The 19,598-nt window shown below is 41.7% G+C and overlaps 1 protein-coding gene across 1 annotated transcript in view; it reads right to left on the bottom strand.

The window, feature by feature from the left end:
* Nucleotides 1-12,024: 12,024 nt before the first annotated feature.
* The window catches only part of LOC133775873 (cytochrome P450 2C2), a 32,329-nt gene continuing 24,755 nt past the window's right edge, over nt 12,025-19,598 (bottom strand). The window contains exons 8-9 of the mRNA XM_062214364.1: nt 15,135-15,276; nt 12,025-13,149 (exon numbers count right to left, since the gene is read on the bottom strand). Coding sequence (XP_062070348.1) covers nt 12,968-13,149; nt 15,135-15,276 — 324 coding nt within the window. The 3' untranslated portion in view covers nt 12,025-12,967. The remainder of the gene's footprint in view (nt 13,150-15,134; nt 15,277-19,598) is intronic.

The raw sequence follows: 19,598 nt of genomic DNA on the forward strand, positions 1-19,598 counted from the left end.
TCATTTTCAATTATCTTTATATACAGAAGACCAATTTAGTATATATTAAGTAAAGATTTCAACAGTTTGCACCCACACAGAAACACAAAGTGTAAAGTACTGTTTGAGTACTAGTTATTGCATTAATTTACAATGTACAACACATTAAGGACAGAGATCCTACATGGGGAGTAAGTGCACAGTGACTCCTGTTGTTGACTTAACAATTGACACTCTTGTCTAAACTGTATTTGTAAAAATTTAGTCTTGTGGAGACCAACTTAGAGAATGTTTTATTGGTCAAGAATAGAGAGATTCTGTCAATTAACAGAGAGTTTCACACCCTACACATTCTTTGGATTCTGTTAACTTTGCCTCAGTAAAATCGTTTCCATCTGAAGGATGAGGAAACTGAGCCTTGGAGATTCAGTCCCAAGGCCAAAGACACACAAACTGCTGATGTTACACTTCTGAACCGACCCCATGTGCCTCATGTCTTGCTCTCTTCCTCAAGCAAGACTTTCCTTTCACTTGTGTTCAGGAACATTTTCAGAGTTTGCTTTGATTCTCTATTGCGTGACTTAGTCTAATCAGTGACTTGCAAAATAAACATGATTTATTTAATGATTACCACAAAAATTGATTAAAAAATGGGTTAAAAAAGTTCAGAACATGAACAATTCCACTTCTAGGTGAATGCTACATCCAGGGCAAAGAGAAGAAATTTTCTGTTTAATTCACAGAGTTCTAAACTCTTAACAGAACCACACCAATTTGTTTTGGGTTCAATGAGCTCTGTCACTCTCTGTACAGCAATCACATTACTCCTTGAAGATAAGTGACCCTGCTCTGCTTCTCCTCCTTTCCTTTGAGCTGAGGTCCTGGCTTTACTTTTTATATGCACATAGTGTTTAAAAAATGCCCTGTGTAATTTGTTTGAAAAGTTGAGAGATGGACTGGGAAAGAAAGATGAGACAGAGAGACCTCCCATCTGCTGGTTCACTCCTCTGATGCCCACATTGACTGGTGCTTGGCCAGACTAAAACTGAGAATCGGAAACTCAATGCAAGTCAATCACATAGGTAGCATGGCCCCAAAATGTGAGTCATTGCCTGCTGTCTCCCAGGGTGTGCATCCTCAGGACGTTGGAATGGAGAGCAGCACTGAGACTGAAACTCAGGCCCTTCCAGAGAATGCAGGAGGCCCAGATGGCATATTAAGTGCTACACCAAACACTAACCCCACATTCATATATTATCCAAGATAAAAGGGATCTCTGAGATCAGCTAACCCAAATTTGTTTTGATGTTTAGAAATGAGCAATTGATACCCCAGTGAAATATAGTGTCACCCTTTGTGTTTCTGTGTGGGTGCAAACTGATGAAATCTTTACTTAGTATATACTGAATCGATCTCCTGTATATAAAGATAATTGAAAATGAAAAAAAAAAACTTGGTGTTAAATTGGAAATTACACTGAAAATTAATCAATTTTTTTTTAAAAAATCATGTAGGATCTCTGTCATTAATGTGCTGTACACTGTGATTTAATGCTATAACTAGTACTCCAATAGTATCTTTCACTTTGTGCTGCTATGTGAGGGCAAACTGTTGAAATCTTTACTTTATATATACTAAACTGATTTTCTGTATATAAAGAGAATTGAAAATTAATCTTGATGTGAATGGAAGGGGAGAGAGAGCGGGAAAGGGGAGGGTTGCGGGTGGGAGGGAAGTTATGGGGGGGGGGGAAGCCATTGTAACCCATAAGCTGTACTTTGGAAATTTATATTCATAAATAAAAGATAAAAAAGAAAAAAAAGAAATATAGTGTCACCAATGCTTCAGTAAAATACATTGTCTTAGAATACCAGTTTTCCAACCTTCAGTTCAGTGTTTTCACACATCCCATTCCACGTATTTCAGATCTCAGTTCAAATATTTAGGTGATTAACACTGTTAAACCTACAATAGTAGAATATTCTATAATAGTAGAACAATACAAACAACTTTGCTAGAACTGTCAGAACAAGAATTTCATTTCTAGAATTTATTTCTAAAATGCAGCTTAATTTTCACAGAAAAACTAAGTAGAAAATATAGACAGTGGCCACAAAACCCTTTCCACACGCTCATTCAGGCTTTCCTACAATTAATAATCCAATTTGTAGGGTTTCTTACATGCCTTGAACCAACATCAGCAGGAGTTCATATTTTACATAACATTCACTCTTGAGTTGACATTTATCTTCTTGAATGAAGTTTCTGTTCAAATATTTTACTCACTTTTAAATCATGCTATACATTTCACATTGCTGTTTTAAGAGTTCTTTGAAAATTTTAATTAATTCTTTCATCAGATTTTTTGTAAATATTTCTCCATGATTTTTCTTCTCATTACTTGATATTGTCCTTTGCAAAGTAGAGATTTTTCACTTTCATGAAGTTCAGTTACTCAATTCTTCTTTTCTTTTTTTTTTAATTTTTATTTTTATTTTTATTTTTGACAGGCAGAGTGGATAGTGAGAGAGAGAGAGACAGAGAGAAAGGTCTTCCTTTGCCGTTGGTACACCCTCCAATGGCCGCCACAGCTGGCGTGCTGTGGCCGGTGCACCGCGCTGATCCGAAGGCAGGAGCCAGGTGCTTCTCCTGGTCTCCCATGGGGTGCAGGGCCCAAGCACTTGGGTCATCCTCCACTGCACTCCGAGGCCACAGCAGAGAGCTGGCCTGGAAGGGGGGCAACCGGGACAGAATCCGGCGCCCCAACCGGGACTAGAACCCGGTGTGCCGGCGCCGCTAGGCGGAGGATTAGCCTGTTGAGCCACAGCGCCGGCCAAATTCCTCTTTTCATAGAAGGTGCTTTTGGTATTGTATTAGAAAACTATTAGCAGACCAAGATCACCTAGATTTTTTTTCTGTTATGTCTAATAGTATTATATTTGTTTTATACATTATTTTTGTGGCCCATTTTGAATTAACTTTGTGAAGGGAAAGGTCAATGTTTGTATTGTTTGCTTTTCTTTCCTTTTCCTTTTATTTATCTATTTGTTTATTTATTTATTTATTTATGTGCCTATGAGTGCTTAGCTGTTCCAGGAGCACTTTTTTTTTCTTTATTTAACAGATAGAGTTAGACAGTGAGAGAGAGAGAGAGAGAGACAGAGAGAAAGGTCTGCCTTTGATTCACCTCCCAAAATGGCCGCTATGGCCAGTACGCTGAAGACATGTTGGAAACTAAAACACAATACTCAATGTTGGAAACTAAAACACAATACTCAATGATGACAGCAGCTGTTCAAATATTTAATAGACTCTAATAATATTATAACTGCCTAAACATAAAATAGTTAACATAAATCATACATTTTGAAAGACCAGAAATATAAAATTTCTAACTAAATCAGCAACAAGATTTTTCCCAATTAAATAATCAAAAAAAATCATTGGAAGAGAGAGATTATTAATTTTTGTTTTTCAAATGAAGTAAGAGATTTTTGGAAAACAAGAGACCTGGACAGGGTGACAAAATTCAGATGAGACAGAAAAGGGATTTTGGGCTTTTGTGTTTATTTTTGTTTGGGTGACTTTTTCAATAATTTTTAGCTCGATGGATTTTTAACATTTTGCTAGGATCAGAACTAAAGAGGCAGGGCCAGCGCTGTGGTGTACCGGGTAAAGCCGCTGCCCGCAGTGCCTGCATCCCATATGGGCGCCGGTTTGAGTCCCAGCTGCTCCGCTTCCAATCCAGCTCTCTGCTATGGCCTGGGAAAGCAGTAGAATATGGACCAACTCCTTGGGCTCCTACACCCACATGGGAGACCCGGAATAAGCTCCTGGCTCCTGGCTTCAGATGGGCCCAGCTGCAGCCCTTACAGCCATTTGGGGCGTGAACCAATGGATGTAAGACTCTCTCTCTCTCTCTCTCTCTCTCTCTCTCTCTGCCTCTGCTTCTCTGTAACTCTGCTTTTCAAATAAATAAATAAATCTTTTAAAAAATGGTAAAAACATGCTTTTTTTTCCCTTCCATAAGTAAACCTATAAGGCAGGAATTCTAATGTGGCTTAATTCTTTCCACAGGGCTAATCTAGGCAAACAAAATGAAACAAACAGAGCTTCTTCCCTCCGTTTCCTCCATGTGAAACCAAAGTCAATCCCTATTTACCACATGGACACATGGATGAAAGTGACTCAAGAGCTTGAGCCATCACCGTAGGCCTCCCAGATTGGCATCAGTATAACCTGGCTCAAAAGCGAAACAAAGGAATCAAAGCCAAGCATTCTGACATTGCTGGCAAGTGTGTGCCAAAACACCTATTCCAGGGGATTTCTGCCAAGATCTTCTGGTGCCCGTTTTGGTGCACTATGTCCTAAACTGAGACTGCCTTGAGAACAACTTCAGCAAAATAAAGCAAACCTCAAATATTAGCTACCCTGGATGAACACCAAGCTGACTTTGTTCATAAAGAAACAGACTCCATATTAAATAGTGTCCCCTTTAATTGACTCCAATTATAACAAGACTAGATGTGCTTGTAAGAAAAGAAAAAGACAGTGTAGTGGAATGAGAAGGCCATGCCAAGGTGGCCACTGGCAAGCGAGCGTCAGTTAGTCAGGAATGGCTTTGAAACTGCCTGGCGACAGGCTGTGATTGGATGGCTGTGGAAACTGCCTGGCGACAGGCTGTGATTGGATGGATTTGAAACTGCCTGGCAACAGGCTGTGATTGGATGGCTGTGGAAACTGCCTGGCAACAGGCTGTGATTGGTTGGGGTATGGACCGCCCCTTGACCAGATTGGCTGGTCTTGGCTATATAAGCTGTTGTACCAACTGTAATAAACGAGTCTGCAGGCTGCTCGCCTCAAGCCTGCTCTCACCGGACTCCCGGGGTCTGTGTGTTGACTCCGCGCCTCTTGCCCCCACCACGCTGCTCTTCTCAGAAATGAACCCACTGCAACATTGTGGAGAAATCAACGACAACAAGACAGGATTCTTGCTTTTACATCTCTGGAGAGGTAAAACTTGGTCGGTGTAACCAAGAGAAGAGACAATCTCAGAGAATTGAGAGAGAACTTCTTAGGAAAGTATGACTGTGCTCACCTCACAGTCAACCCCAGACCAGGCTGCTTCTGTTGGGTTTGATCTATCATGGTCTGAAATTAAAAATGATGTAATGCGCAGAAAAGCAGGAAAATTATAGAAAGAATGCACTTACAGATGTTACAGAGGGTAAGATGAATGTTAATTATTAAATGAGCCACAGGATCCGGTGCCTTGGCACAGTAGGTTAATCCTCCGCCTGTGGCGCTGGCATTCCATATAGGCACCGCTTCTAGTCCCGGCTGCTCCTCTTCCAATCCAACTCTCTGCTATGGCCTGGGAAAGTAGTAGAAGATGGCCCAAGTCCTTGGGCCCCTGTACCCATGTGGGAGATCAGGAAGAGGAACCAGGCTACTGGCTTCGGATGGGCACAGTTCCGGCTGTTGTGGTCATTTGGGGAGTGAACCAACAGATGGAAGACCTTTCTCTCTGTCTCTCCCTCTCACTGTCTGTAACTCTACCTCTCAAATAAATAAATAAAATATTTTTAAAAATGGATCCACAATACATGGACCACAACATGCAAACCTGGATAGGAGGTGACACTAAGTGTTCAAGAGGATTTAAATCTCACTGAATGATAAACATTACTAGAATACAAATGGCAATGCTTACACAAAAGCATGTTTTTAAGGTTTCATCAGATTTTTCTGTAAATTGATTGGTGCCATTATTTCTAAGCTCTCTTTTTAAAAATGAAGTCTTGTCAAGATCAACTTAGACAATGTTTTATTGGTCATGATTAGAGATTCTGACAATTAACAGAGAGTTTCGTGCCTAAAATGATCACAGAATAATATAAAACTCAGCTTTGCTAGAACTGTGAGTTAGAATGAGGATTTCATTTTCTTTTAATTCCTAGAATTTATTTCCAGGGTGCAGCTTAAGGTTCACAGAAGAACTAAGTAGAAAATGAAGTTACCACATATACCCTTCCCACACCCACACACAGAGTTTCCTATAATTAATAACTCTCACTAGTAGGATTTTTCTTACAAACAGCGAAACAACATCAGTCAAAATACTTTGGATTCTGTTACCTTTGCCTAAGGTAAAATCGTCCCATATGGGGGATGAGGAAACTGGGTCTTGGAGATTGAGTCCCGCGGCCAAGGACACACAGACTGCCAGTGTTAGACTTCTGAACTGACCCCATGTGTCTCATGTCTTGCTCTCTTCTATCAAGCAAGGCATTCAGGTCAACTCAGTTCACCAACATTTACTGAATGTGCATGACTCAGCCTAGTCAGTGACTTTCAAAACAAACATGAATTTAGTTCATCATTATCACAAAAACTGATTAAAATCAAAGTCAAAAAAGTTTAGAACTTGAGCGACATCTTGATGAATGCTACATCCAGAGCAAAGAGAAGAAATTTTCTGCCTAATTCACATAGTTCTAAACTCTTAACAGAACCACATCAACCTGTTTTGGATACAGTGAGCTCTGTCACTCTCTGTACAGCAATCACATTACTCCTTGAAGATTAGTGACCCTGCTCTGCTTCTCCTCCTTTCCTTTGAGCTCGGGTACTTCCTGCAACTCTTTTTTATAATGTTAAAGAAAATCATGAATTTTTTTTTTAATGCAGAAAGAGAGAGAAAGAAACAGATAAGACAGAGAAATCTCCCAGACTGGTTCACGCCTCTAATGCTAACAATGACTTGTGCTGGGTCAGGCTAAAACTGGGAGCTAGCTGCTCAGTGTGGGCCAACCACATAGGTGCAGGGTTCCAAGAACTTGAGTCATCACCTGCTGCCTCTCAGGGTATGAATTAGCAAGAAATTGGAACAGAGAGCACAGCTGACTCAAACTCAAGCACATGATATGGAATGCAGGAATCCCAAATGGCATCCTAAATGCTACATGAAACACTAACTTTTTTTTTTTTGGCAAGCAGAGTTAGACAGTGAGAGAGAGACAGAGAGAAAGGTCTTCCTTTTGTTGGTTCACCCCCCAAATGGCTGCTAAGGCCAGCGCTGCACAGATCTGAAGCCAGGAGCCAGGTGCTTCCTCCTGGTCTCCCAAGCGGGTGCACGGCCCAAGCACTTGGGCCATCCTCCACTGCCTTCTCCGGCCAGAGCAGAGAGCTGGACTGCAAGAGGAGCAACCGGGACAGAACCTGGAGCCCCAGTCGGAACTACAATCCGGGGTGCTGGCACCGCAGGTGGAGGATTAGCCTAGTGAGCCACAGAGCCGGCCAACACTGACCTTAATATTATAATTAAAAGATAGAAGGGATGGCTGAGATCAACTAGTGCAAACTTTGTTTTGATTTTTATGTTACCATCAGATGTCCTGTAAATTGACTAGTGCCATGATTTCTAAGCTCTATTTGTAAGGACTAAGTCTTGTTACATGGATGAGCAATTGGTACCTCAGTGTAATATAGTGTCACCACTGTGACAGTGTCATCAGTATAAAAGCCTGTCTTAGAATTCCAGTTTTCCAACCTCCAGTTCACTGACTTATCAATCCCATTGCACAAAATTCCAATCTCAGTTCAAATATTCAGATTAATACTCTTAAGCATAAAATAATTATAGAATAATACAAAACTCAGCTTTGCTAGAACTATGGGTTAGAATGAGGATTTCATTTTCTTTTAATTTTAATTCCTAGAATTTATTTCCAGGATACAGCTTAAGGTTCACAGAAAAACTAAGTAGAAAATGAAGTTACTACATATACCCTTCCCATACCCACAGACAGACTTTCTTGTAATTAGTAACTCTCATTAGTAGGATTTTTCTTACAAGCAATGAAACATCAGTCAGTTTGTATTTTACATAACATTCCCTCTTGTGTTGTACCTTCTGTAAAGTTCATCAGTGCTAATGAGATATATGCACCATGTAGTATCATACAGAATAAATACACTGCCCTAAAATCATGTGTTCTCTGCTTACTCATCCCTACCTCTCCCCAGGCTTTTTCTCAAAAATAATCTTTGACATGTCCCAGTAGTTTGGCCTTTTCCAGAATGTTACATAGTAGAAATCACAGAATAGAGCCTTGGCATTTGGGCATCTTTCTTGTCACTGCATATTTTATTTATTTGTTTTTTAATTTTATTTAAGGTTTACAAATTTCCTGTATTTCATGTATACAGATTAAGGAACATACTGATACTTCCCACCCTCCCCTCCCTCGAGGCCAGACTCAGGCCAGGCTTTCCCTCTGACTCCATCCCAGAGGCAGGGGCTGCTGTGTTCTGACCTCTCCACACGCTCCAAAGCTGGTACTTTCTCCAGCTCTCAGCTGCTGGGTTGTGTATTTTATCAACGCTCGTGCTGTGTATCCACATCTTCCACACGGATCCACCACGTTCCTCTGCTTTACATAGAATTTCCACTGCGGTTTTCCTCTCTAACTGTACCCTAAGAATGTATTCTCTACACGTGCTTTTTGTTTGTTTGTTTGCGATTTACCCCTAGCCTATAGCAGTACTTTGTTCACTAATCTGCCATCTCCCTGTATCCACATACGGCTTCTTTCACTTAGTGATATCTAACTCTGTATTTTCATGACTTAATAGCTATTTTCTTTTTAACACTAAATAGTATTTAAATAATATTCTATTGTATTGAAATATTACAATTTGGTTTCTACATTCAAGTATTGGAAACACCTTGCATGGGGCCAATGCTGTGGCAGAGCAAATAAAGCCACCACCTGCAGTGCTGGCATCCCATATGGGTACTGGTTCAAGTCCCAGGTGCTCCACTTCTGATCCAGTTCTTGACTGTAGCCTAGGAAAGCAGTAGATGCCAAGACCTTGGGCTCCTGCACCCATGTAGGAGACCTGGAAGAAGCTCCTGAATCCTGGCTTCAGATCTGTGCATCTCTAGCGGTTGCAGCCAGCAGATGGAAGACCCCTCTCTCTCAGACTCTCTGTCTCTCTCTGTGTAACTCTGACTTTCAAATAAATAAATAAATCTTAAAAGAAAAAAAGGAAACACCATGCTTTCTTCCAGTTTTTGTCAAAGATGGATAAGACTGCTATAAACACCATTGATGTTTTGTGAGAAAATATAAGCTTTCAGCTCATTTGGATAAATACCAAGGAGCAAAAGAGCTGGAAATCATGGTATGAATATTTCAGTCCTGTAGGAAAACGTCAAAGTTTCTTCCAAATGTTTGTACCTTTTGCATTCCCACTAACAATGGAAAGCAATCCCATTGTTCCACATGCTTCTCAACATTTGGTTTTATGCATGTTTTATATCAGAGCCATTGTATACGTGTTTAGTGCCTTCTCACTGTTATTTTAGCTTAAAATTTCCTAATGAAAGATGGCATTGAGCATTTTTCAAATACTTGTTTGCCATCTGTTTTCTTAATGAAGTATTTGCTCAAATATTTTGTCCATTTTTAGTCAAGTTGTCCATTTTACACTGTTGAGTTTGAAGATTCTTTGATTATTATGAAATAATTTTATCAGATATGTCTTTTCTAAGTATTTCTCACACTCTATCCCTTTCCCCCTCATTATCTTGACATTATCTTTTGCAAAATATATACTTTTATTTTAATGAAGTCAATTAGTCAAATTTTCCTTTCACAGAAGTGATTTTGATAGGGTATTTAGAAAATCAGTACCACACTATCTCGATTACTATAGATTTATAAAAAGTCATGAAGGCAGAGAAGTAAGGTCAGTCATCTGACTTTGTTTTCCTTAAATATTGGCTAAGCTACTTAGGGTGGGCAACTCAGGTTCTTCTCTTGGTCATGGGAGGTTGGGCAAGGCCTCCTTTCTTGTTCACTTGGCAGAGCTGGTGGAACTTCCTGGGGGTAGCTTTGTGGATCCCTAGTGGTTTGGGTCTCAAGATGCTCTGTGCAGCAGAAGCCTGGGTTGGGAAGGAGACAACCTGGGCTGAGCCCTTTTCCTAGGGCAGTACAGTTGTTTGATAATCCAGTAGATCCCCAGTTTGATTGTGGAGTACTCCCCCAGAAAATGCTTCCCGTGTTCATGGAGTGAATATGAGCAGCCAGGAACCACCTGCTCACCCTTTCCCCACCAAGAAAAATTCCTCCTGGATCAGGGTTGGTGCCAAGTGACAGAATGGCATAAGCTCTGTGTGCTTAGTTCCCTTGTTTATAAAGCCAACACCTATTTCTATGGTTTCAGTATCTAGTCTCTGCTCATTTTTTGCCCTGCGTCCAAGCAGGTAGAATCTTCCTCCATACTGAGATGCCCAAGGATGGGGAGGAGTGGTTGAGGCAATCATGCTGCCACCTTGCTAATACAGTTTCAGAAACAAATTCTACATGTTCTGCCCTGTGGTCAGGGGTCAAGGCACTGTATCTTGCAATAGGTTTCACTATTGCAATCTTGGTACTCGATTGCAAGTTTGAAGCATGATCCCAACCCCCTTTCCCTCATTCACATGAGAGGCATCTCTTTCCACATTGCTCTGTCTGCAGTTTGGAGAGAGTAATGCTGGTTATTGTTTCTTTCCTGCTTTTGTTAGTATTTCTGTAATACCATACTAAAACCTAGCATATGGCTTCTCACTTGGTTTCCTGAGTTTTTGCGAAATTTGATTTCACAATTACTGGTGTCCTGTAAGATGAGAAGAGAAGCCAACATCTTCTTCCCTTCAGTAATTCAATTTTTTTAATTATTTTTTTTGACAGGCAGAGTGGATAGTGAGAGAGAGAGACAGAGAGAAAGGTCTTCCTTTTTGCTGTTGGTTCACCCTCCAATGGCCGCTGGGGCCGGCACATAGCGCTGATCCGAAGCCAGGAGCCAGGTGCTTCTCCTGGTCTCCCATGGGGTGCAGGGCCCAAGCACTTGGGCCATCCACCACTGCCTTCCCATGGCCATAGCAGAGAGCTGGCCTGGAAGAGGGGCAACCGGGTTATAATCTGGCGCCCCGACCGTGACTAGAATACCGTTTGCCGGCGCCACAAGGTGGAGGATTAGCCTGTTAAGCCACGGCGCCGGCCCCAGTAATGCAATTTTTAATATTTTGGGCTACAGCTATACTATTTCATACTGGCTGCATCATTACCTCACTGAAACCAGTAGCCTCAAACTCCATTTGACTTTCCAACATGGATGACAGGGGCCCAGGCACTTGGGTCATCTTCTGCTGTGTTTCTAGGCACATTAGTAGGGGGCTGGATCAGAAGTGGAACAGCTATGACTTGAACTCGTGCTCACAGGGATGCTGTCTTTGCAGGTGGCAGTTAAATCCACTATGCCACAATGCCAGCATCTTTTGTAATGTTTTTGTTGATTCAGTCTCATGAGTATTCCCCAAACTCAAATGTTTCCCAAATCTACAACTGATGCATCATTCAGCGTGAACCCTGGGAGGGAATTAAAAGGAATATTCCACCTTTCAGCCTTTTCCTGGGCCTAAGACAGGCTCAGGCTCCTTGTCATGTTCCCATAATTGCCACAATGCTGGATTACCTCTGGAGACCATAGTCCTCCAAGCCTAGTACAGCCTGAGAGTAGAAACAAAGCTCACCCCACTATGGTCTGTCTGTGCTGAGGTGGGCTCACTGCCCAATGCCACACCCACCAGCCACTGGTGATGTTGACTGCTCAATCAGGACTACATAACTCTGCTTGGAACTGAAGTAGGGCCAGAGTCTCTGCCTGTAGACACTTGCCTTGGGACAAGGATCATTAATACCAGCTCAGTGCCTGGTATTACCAGCCAAAACACTGAGTCCCAAAAGAATCTGGTACCACCTTATGGTGTGCCCAAGGTTGTAGGGAGGGTGCCTCCAGATACATAAGCTGACACTTGGTGGGTCACACCTGGGTCTCATAGTCAACATGTCCAATGCAATTTTGGGGGTACACATGAGGCACTTGAGAGCTTAATGGTGATACATGTATAAACAAATTGAATCCTATGCATTTATGTAATGCACATTTCCATAAAGTTTTTGAAGACCCATAATAAACTATTAAATTGTTAAATGAGTAGAAGAAAAACTGTTTAATGAGAATTTCACATGTGTTATATTTCAGTTTTTTATAATTGGAGATGAAATGAAGCAAATGATTATAGGACCACGGCATCAATTTAACATCACATTTATGCTATGTGTTGAACAATGTGTTGGGAAGGAGCAAAATACTGGGAACTAGTGAAGCTTTCCAGGAACTGTGTTTTTTGGAAGGAGAGGAGAATGATACTCAGAACATATGATTAGCAATATGAGAATGGGTATACATACTTGAATATAAGTTGTAAAGAAAAACATTGAAAATATTCGAAAATTTATCTCATGTCCATAGTAACACCCAAGCTATTGTGTGAAATCTAACACACAAATTTCCTAATGACTGATCTCAGTATTTCCCTAAAGTTGGATGTCTTCCAGATATACATTCTGTCTTTCACATCCAAATCTCCATTATCTCTAGAGGTGGACAAGAGCAATCTGTTCTCTTTGCCTTTTTCTGTCTCTTTGCCCACCATTATGAAGACTACCATGGATTCTTGGGAATCTGTTTCCTTTAATTTTTTAGTCAAATTATGTACAAAAGAAGAAAACTTGAGAACTGATTTCAGCAATTAATAGTGCTTCTATGTAGAGCATGCAGAGGAGAAATGGATCCAAATTGTCAAATGTCAATCATCTTGCCCAAGTTTACAGTGACAGCATATAACATAGCATTATACAAGTATTAGCCCATGTGGTGATCAGTCCAAGAGTATTAAGTGTGGTGATAGCAAACATACATTTGTGAAGGGACCCAGGTAACTCCCACCGAATGGAGAATGGACCTTGAGCAATGAGGAAATGTCAAAGGCCAGGTCAGAGAAGGCCCCCATGACAGGGGGAAACAGTTGGCTGGTGTCCTGGAGGAAGGGGAATTGCAAATGTAAGCATAGCATCCAGTGACCTGACCTTCCTCAGACAGGAATGAAGCTGACCCGGTACAAGGGCGGCACACGGACAAATCCACTGGCGAATGGATTGTCATCGACATTGTTTGGGTCGACCAGAGGTTTCGGGGTAAAGTTCTGTAAAATGGCAGTCAGGAATAGAAACAGCTCCATGCGGGCCAGGGCCTCTCCCACACACACTCGTTTTCCTGAAAATAACAAGCACAGAGGATTTGTTATCTAAACATTAAGTTTTGAAACTATTAAAAGAAGTATGTAGCAACTACTTGGTCACGGATTGAACAGATGGATGGATTGAAGATAGTGTGGCTGGCAGGATGGTCAGTTAAGAGCACTGACTGCAAGCTAACATCTTATTGTATCAGGCATGCCTTATTCAACAAATATTTATTGAACGTTAGTTCTGTGTCATGCATTTCATTCACTATTCCCACGTTACAAGTGCTCTTTTGACATTGTTAGTTCTTAGCAACCCTGTTCTAGAAACACACAACTCCCTTCAGGGCATTGACGGGAGAAAGACTGAGAAGAGGTGGTTCATACACGAGCGTGCCTCAGAAAGTTCATAATGAAATAGAATGAAAGGATCCGTTCATTTTGGTGCAAAATATAATTCAGACAGATGGATTTTTCATAGTGTGCACTGTCCATGAGTTTTTGAAGATCTCTCTTACAACACATCACAAAAATTTTCATCATCAAAGTATATGTATTTTTAATTCCATTTTCTACTAACTCTTCAAAAAGTCCCCTCACATTCTATATCCTTTTGAATCTTGGTGGAATATTTAGCCAAAGACTTTCTTTCTCCAAGACAATTTCAAAACCATACATCTAAATATGCCACTCTTTAAATTTAAAACTTTAGATGTCTCCCTTGTCTGTACCTTGGGATAGGGTCCAAATGGTTTGATTTGACTCTTCACATTCCATTCCTGTTCTGATGTTCAATATCACTCCTCCCATGCTCTGTTCCCTCTAGTCAGCTCTTGTCATTACCCCTCTTCATCAATGTCAAGTACCCCATGAAGTTTCAAGCTTCATCTCATGCTATCCCATTGATCTAGGACGCTCTCTTCTGCTTCTTTGGGACTGCGTCCCACACCACTTACTCTATGATGTAGTGATCCCTTCAGACAGTACAATCTCTCCCTCTCTAGGTTTTCTGATCGTATCCATGATCCACTGATGCCTGGAGCACCATCAGTATCATTCTCTACTTTTTAAGCAGATAAAATGTGAATTATTAAAAGAAGAGCTCAGCCCTTGACACACTGCCAGACCCACAGTTGGCACTAAAAAGATAGAAAAAAAAAAATAAAGCGGAATCCATAACTAGACTCAGCACACACAGTTTAGCTGAGGACATCGAATGTTCAAGGTGTACAGTCGTGCGTATAGGAAGATCCAGATGCTCTGTGATCATTCCAGTGTATCCTCCATATTCCCAATGTTTCCCTGTTCCTGCATCTAATAGGTGGCTCTGACTCCCTGGATCTATGGAAAATGTCCGGCTCCTGCAGTCTATTGCCTCTGTAACAGTGTCCTGCTTCTCTCCTTTCCTTGCTCTCCACATCCTAGGAGACAGCTCAAATCTCCTATCTCCTCTTACAAAGCTACAGTGTTAGCAGCAAGGTGACTGCTTCTCACCCAGCCTCTGAAGCAACCTCTGCTTTCCTTGTTCAAAGCACTCATCCTGCTGGGTTACATACAGAGCTCTGGCTGTTTGCCTGCTTCCCTAACTTGGAAGGAAGCCCCTGAAGAGCCTCAATTGCTCTGGATACTTACTAAGTCCCGATAACTCATTCAGAGTAGGGGAGAACATTCTCACAAGTATGTGGTTAGATATCTTACTCATGGCAGGTATGGAAAGTGTAAATGAATTTCACCTTCTATGAGGAGCACATGTGTAGCCACATATGTCTATAGTGAGAATTCAATTAAACTCTACTGCAGCTTCCTCAACTTGAAATGACTGGGTTAGCATCTCAAAGCCACACTAACCTGTCTCCATAATTAGCATAATTATCATGAGCAAGGGAGTCACATGAGGTCCCTCATCATGTACAAAGGGCAAATCTACCAGCTCCACAGGACAAACTGCCCAAGCTTCAATTGAACCCCAAAATCTAACTTGTCCCCCAAAGTGCAAATGGAAATGAATTTCTGTTACCTGTTGAGAAAGGCATGAAGTAGTCACTTTTCCTAAAGTTGCCGCTGGCATCCAGGAAATGGCCAGGGTCAAACCTGTCTGGGTTGGGGAACTCTTTGTCGTCATACAGCACCGAAGACAGTGATGTTATTACATCTGTGCCCTGTGAAAACAGACAGAGAAACTGAATCCTAAAAAGGCAAGGAATGGGAAGAAAGGCTGGATATCATGAACCAAGCCCTTTGGTCTTTATTTGAGGAAAACTGAGTGCAAAGAAGGGCAGTGACATTCCCAGCTACACCGAGTAATAAACGAAGATGAGTTTAATCCCAGGAGCATTGATTTTGCTAAGACCCTTCCAACAGCACTAAAGTACTGAGGACTTGGGACCCTGAGTGGCCAACCCTCTTTAGCTCCCCTCTATATCACCAGCTTGCACCCAGGTACCTGTCCTCATGTGTTGCTCTAGTTCATTGCCCGAGTTTCCACATCTGTCATATGTGAATTTTTCTCTAACACGGAAGTTGATGCTAGCTAAATGTGCTGACTCTAGGAAAGCCAGGAGTACTTGAAACTATTCAAAGGTCATTTTAATTGGAGGTCTCATCTAACTAGGCCTTTGGAGAATAAACAAGTACAGTGAAATCTGTTTAGCCCTCATTATTTGGATGCAATATTTTTCATTTAATATGAAAATGTATGCTAACTTCATTATAGATGAATCCTACTTTACAAAACACAGAGGCCAAGGCAGGTGCTTGACAGAGTACTTAAGGTCCCGCTTTTAATACTCACATCCACATCCAACTGTCAGGTTTGAATGTCAGCTCTGCTTCTAAATCTAGCTGTGCACCAGGGAGGCAGCAAGTTTTGGCTCAAGTTCTTAGGGCCCTGCCACTCATGTGGGAGACCCAAGCTGAGTTCCTATTCTCAAACATTTGGAAAGTGAACTAGAGCATGTAAGAACTCTGTCTCTCTGTTCCCCTCTCTCTCCCTTTCTCTCTGTCTCTCTCCATCCTCTCCCTTATTCCCCTACTTCCTTACTCCTTCTCTCCCTCACTCCCTCTCCTCCTCACTCTCTTTCTCCCTCTCTCTCTCTGAATCTGCCTTCCAAATATACAAAAATTAAATATTTTTAAAAGTTAAATAAAAAGAAGACCTGAAAAATTAGAGAATAATTTGCAGCAATCCAAATAGAATGATTAATACAGATAAGGAGTATTAATTAATAATTGCTAGGTAAATTCCAATTTGGGAAACAGGATATCCATAAGGTCTTAAAATCCCTTGCAATAGATTTTATTTACTAACTTCATATGAAAAACAGACTATCCACATCGGGGTAATCTGGCAGACAGCTCTGCTTTCTAAGGGAAGACTTTAACACCCATGCTGGAATGCAGTAAGATCGTGTCCCCCCAGGACACAGTAGGAGGTACACATCACCCGTGCAATATTTTAGCCCACAACACAACTCTAGTCTCCAAAAAACATTCACACGAAGCCAGACTGCAAAATGTTTCATCTGACAAGTGGACTGGGCTTTCAAAACTATCAGTGCATTAAAGGAGAACAAAAGAGGAAAAGGAACTATGATGGATCACGGGGGACTAAGGGAATGAGGTAACTAAACAAAGCCTTGCTGTTGATTGAAATGGGAAAGTGCTCTCTCTGGGAAAAAAAGCTATAAAATATATCTAAGGATAACTAGGAAATTGTAATTATATTATAAAAATTGCTGTATCTATGACAGAACTGTTCTGTGTGAATGTTGTAATTGTCATGTGGCAGAAACTGCTTGTTCTTAGGAAACACATATAAAATATTTAAGCATTAAATATGATAGAGTAGACACATATATGGATTAATGTAGACATGTATGCTTTTTTTTTAATTTTTTTTTTTGACAGGCAGAGTGGACAGTGAGAGAGAGACATAGAGAAAGGTCTTCCCTTTGCCGTTGGTTCACCCTCCAATGGCCGCCGCGGCAGGCGCGCTGCGGCCAGCGCACCGCGCCGATCCGATGGCAGGAGCCAGGTGCTTCTCCTGGTCTCCCATGGGGTGCAGGGCCCAAGCACTTGGGCCATCCTCCACTGCACTCCCTGGCCACAGCAGAGAGCTGGCCTGGAAGAGGGGCAACCGGGACAGGATCGGTGCCCTGACCGGGACTAGAACCCGGTGTGCCGGCGCCGCAAGGCGGAGGATTAGCCTAGTGAGCCGCGGCGCCGGCCAACATGTATGCTTTTCATATATGTAGGCTGTATGTAACACTTATGCACATAGCTTCATATTAAAATTTTAAAGTTTTTGATTCAAAGTTTAAGGGAAATACCATCTAAGGTTATCATATTTTGGTCTATAATTATGCTTTTAAAATTTTTCACATACATATTACTTACTTTAAATTATTACCTTATATTTTTTCACACAAATAATACCTGGAAATGTTATTTTAACAAACAAAAGTAGGCATTGTGCCCCAGGTGGTTAAGCTGCCCTGTGGTGTAACCACATCCCACCTTGGAATGCCAGTATGAATTTCCACTATTCCACTTCTGATGCAGCTTCCTGCTAATGCATCCTGGGAGACATCAAATGATGACTCCAGTGCTTGGATCCCTGCCACTCACATGGGACGTGCACATAGAGTTCTGAGCTCTCGGCTTCAGCAGAACCTAGCCTGACTGCTGCAGAACAAGTGGATAAAAGATCCCTCTCTCTCTCAATTTCTCTCTCACTGTGTGTGTTTAAGTTTGTCTCTCTTTGTCTATGTTTGTGTGTATTTCCCTCTTTGTCCTTCAAGTAGATGAAAATTAAAAAATAAACATCACTTAAAAGAAGTATAAGCAGACATACTTTCAGCAAATCATACCAAATATAAGTTGATATCCGTGGTAAAATAAGCGATCATTGCTTTACAGAAAAAGTAAAAATTAACTTTAATTGCATCCTATGCCTAAAGTTAAGAGTTAAAAAAACTATCCACCATTTCACAGAATAAATAAGAATAAGTATTTGAGATCTTGTGCTTGCAAATAACATTTTCGGTATGACACAAAAGCACAAGAAATAAAATAAATAATTGATAGATTGGACTCTATTGATTGTTCTTTAAAGACATCCTTTTTTTTTTTTTACCTGGAAGAGACAGATAGACAGAGATCTCCCATCTACGGGCTCAGTCCTAAAATTCACATAACAGAGAAGGAAGGGCCAGGATGAAACTCAATCCTAGTGTTCACCATAGTTAACAGGGTCCCAATCACTAGGGCCAAACCAGTGCTAGACAGAGTCCCACAACCCCTGCCCTTGGCCCAGTACCTGGAGCCTGAATGCCTGGACACTCATTAGTTGGGTGGCCAGTGAACTGCCTCCACTAGCCCTCTTCCAGTCCTTGCCAGACAGTGGCACAAGACTCCAGCCAATGAGAAGCAGAACAAGAAAATGAGCTCAGGACCTTGCATACACTTTTGTGTCAGGTCTTCCACAATGAGCCTCAGCTCCAGACAAAGCCCAGAAGCATCTTCACTAATGCCAGTGCTCACAGACAGAGCTTCTAGACCAGGGGTTGGAAACATGTCTTCTGCCAAGGGCCATTTGGAGATCTATAACAGCATTTGTCAGCCATAGAAAATTATTACTTAAAATCTAGCCTGCTACAGATTTAGTTAATTTCAAGTTCCACCTGTGGTTGCCTTGCCAGACCCAGACAAATGATTTTGCAGGCCACCCCTGCTCTAGACACCCCTCTGCATCAAGCAGAGCCCCTCCTGCCTCTTGGTAAGATAAACCCATTTTGTCATGGATCACCACCAGCCACACATGGGCCTGGCATGCACACCTGCGCTTCACAGGACCTGGTGACCGAGACTCAGGTGTGACCTACTATGTGCCAGTCTAGGGCCAATCACCGCATTTATCACTGGTCCTTCAAGGTTGGGCAGACAGCAAGGAGCAAGATTCCAGCCAAAATAAGTGAGTAGGACACTACTGAAAACAGTAGTGAAAGCAGGACTGATTCCTGGGGCTCGATTCCAGGCTGATAAAACCCAGCCCTGGAAAAGTCCTAAGGATCCCTGCCCAGAGCTCAGGAATGAGGATGGAGCCTCTAGTCTGGCCCCAGTGCCTTATGGAAACATGTGGTCCCAGGTAATTGGACTTAAATCCCTGATAGCATCATGCATGGCTGGTTGCAGTGGCCACAGGCCATCAGCCTAACCTGGTATCAGGCATCGCATAGAATCATGGGCCCCCTTCTCCCATGTTACACTTTTCTAAGAGGATTAAGCTAATGTACCACGGCTTCGGCTCCTATAATCAATTTTTGACTGTATTCATCTACAGTTCTGAATGAAGATGAGGAATTATATCGCTCTGTCTGCCTAGTGTGGGAGATGAAACATTTCTGGAAGAACTTCACAAGAGACTGAATTTTTTCGTATGGCATATCTAACACTTAACCAATGCATATTAGGGCTTCCAAAG

Source organism: Lepus europaeus, chromosome 17 (genome assembly GCF_033115175.1).
Source record: "Lepus europaeus isolate LE1 chromosome 17, mLepTim1.pri, whole genome shotgun sequence".
In the NCBI taxonomy this organism is placed as follows: domain Eukaryota; kingdom Metazoa; phylum Chordata; class Mammalia; order Lagomorpha; family Leporidae; genus Lepus; species Lepus europaeus.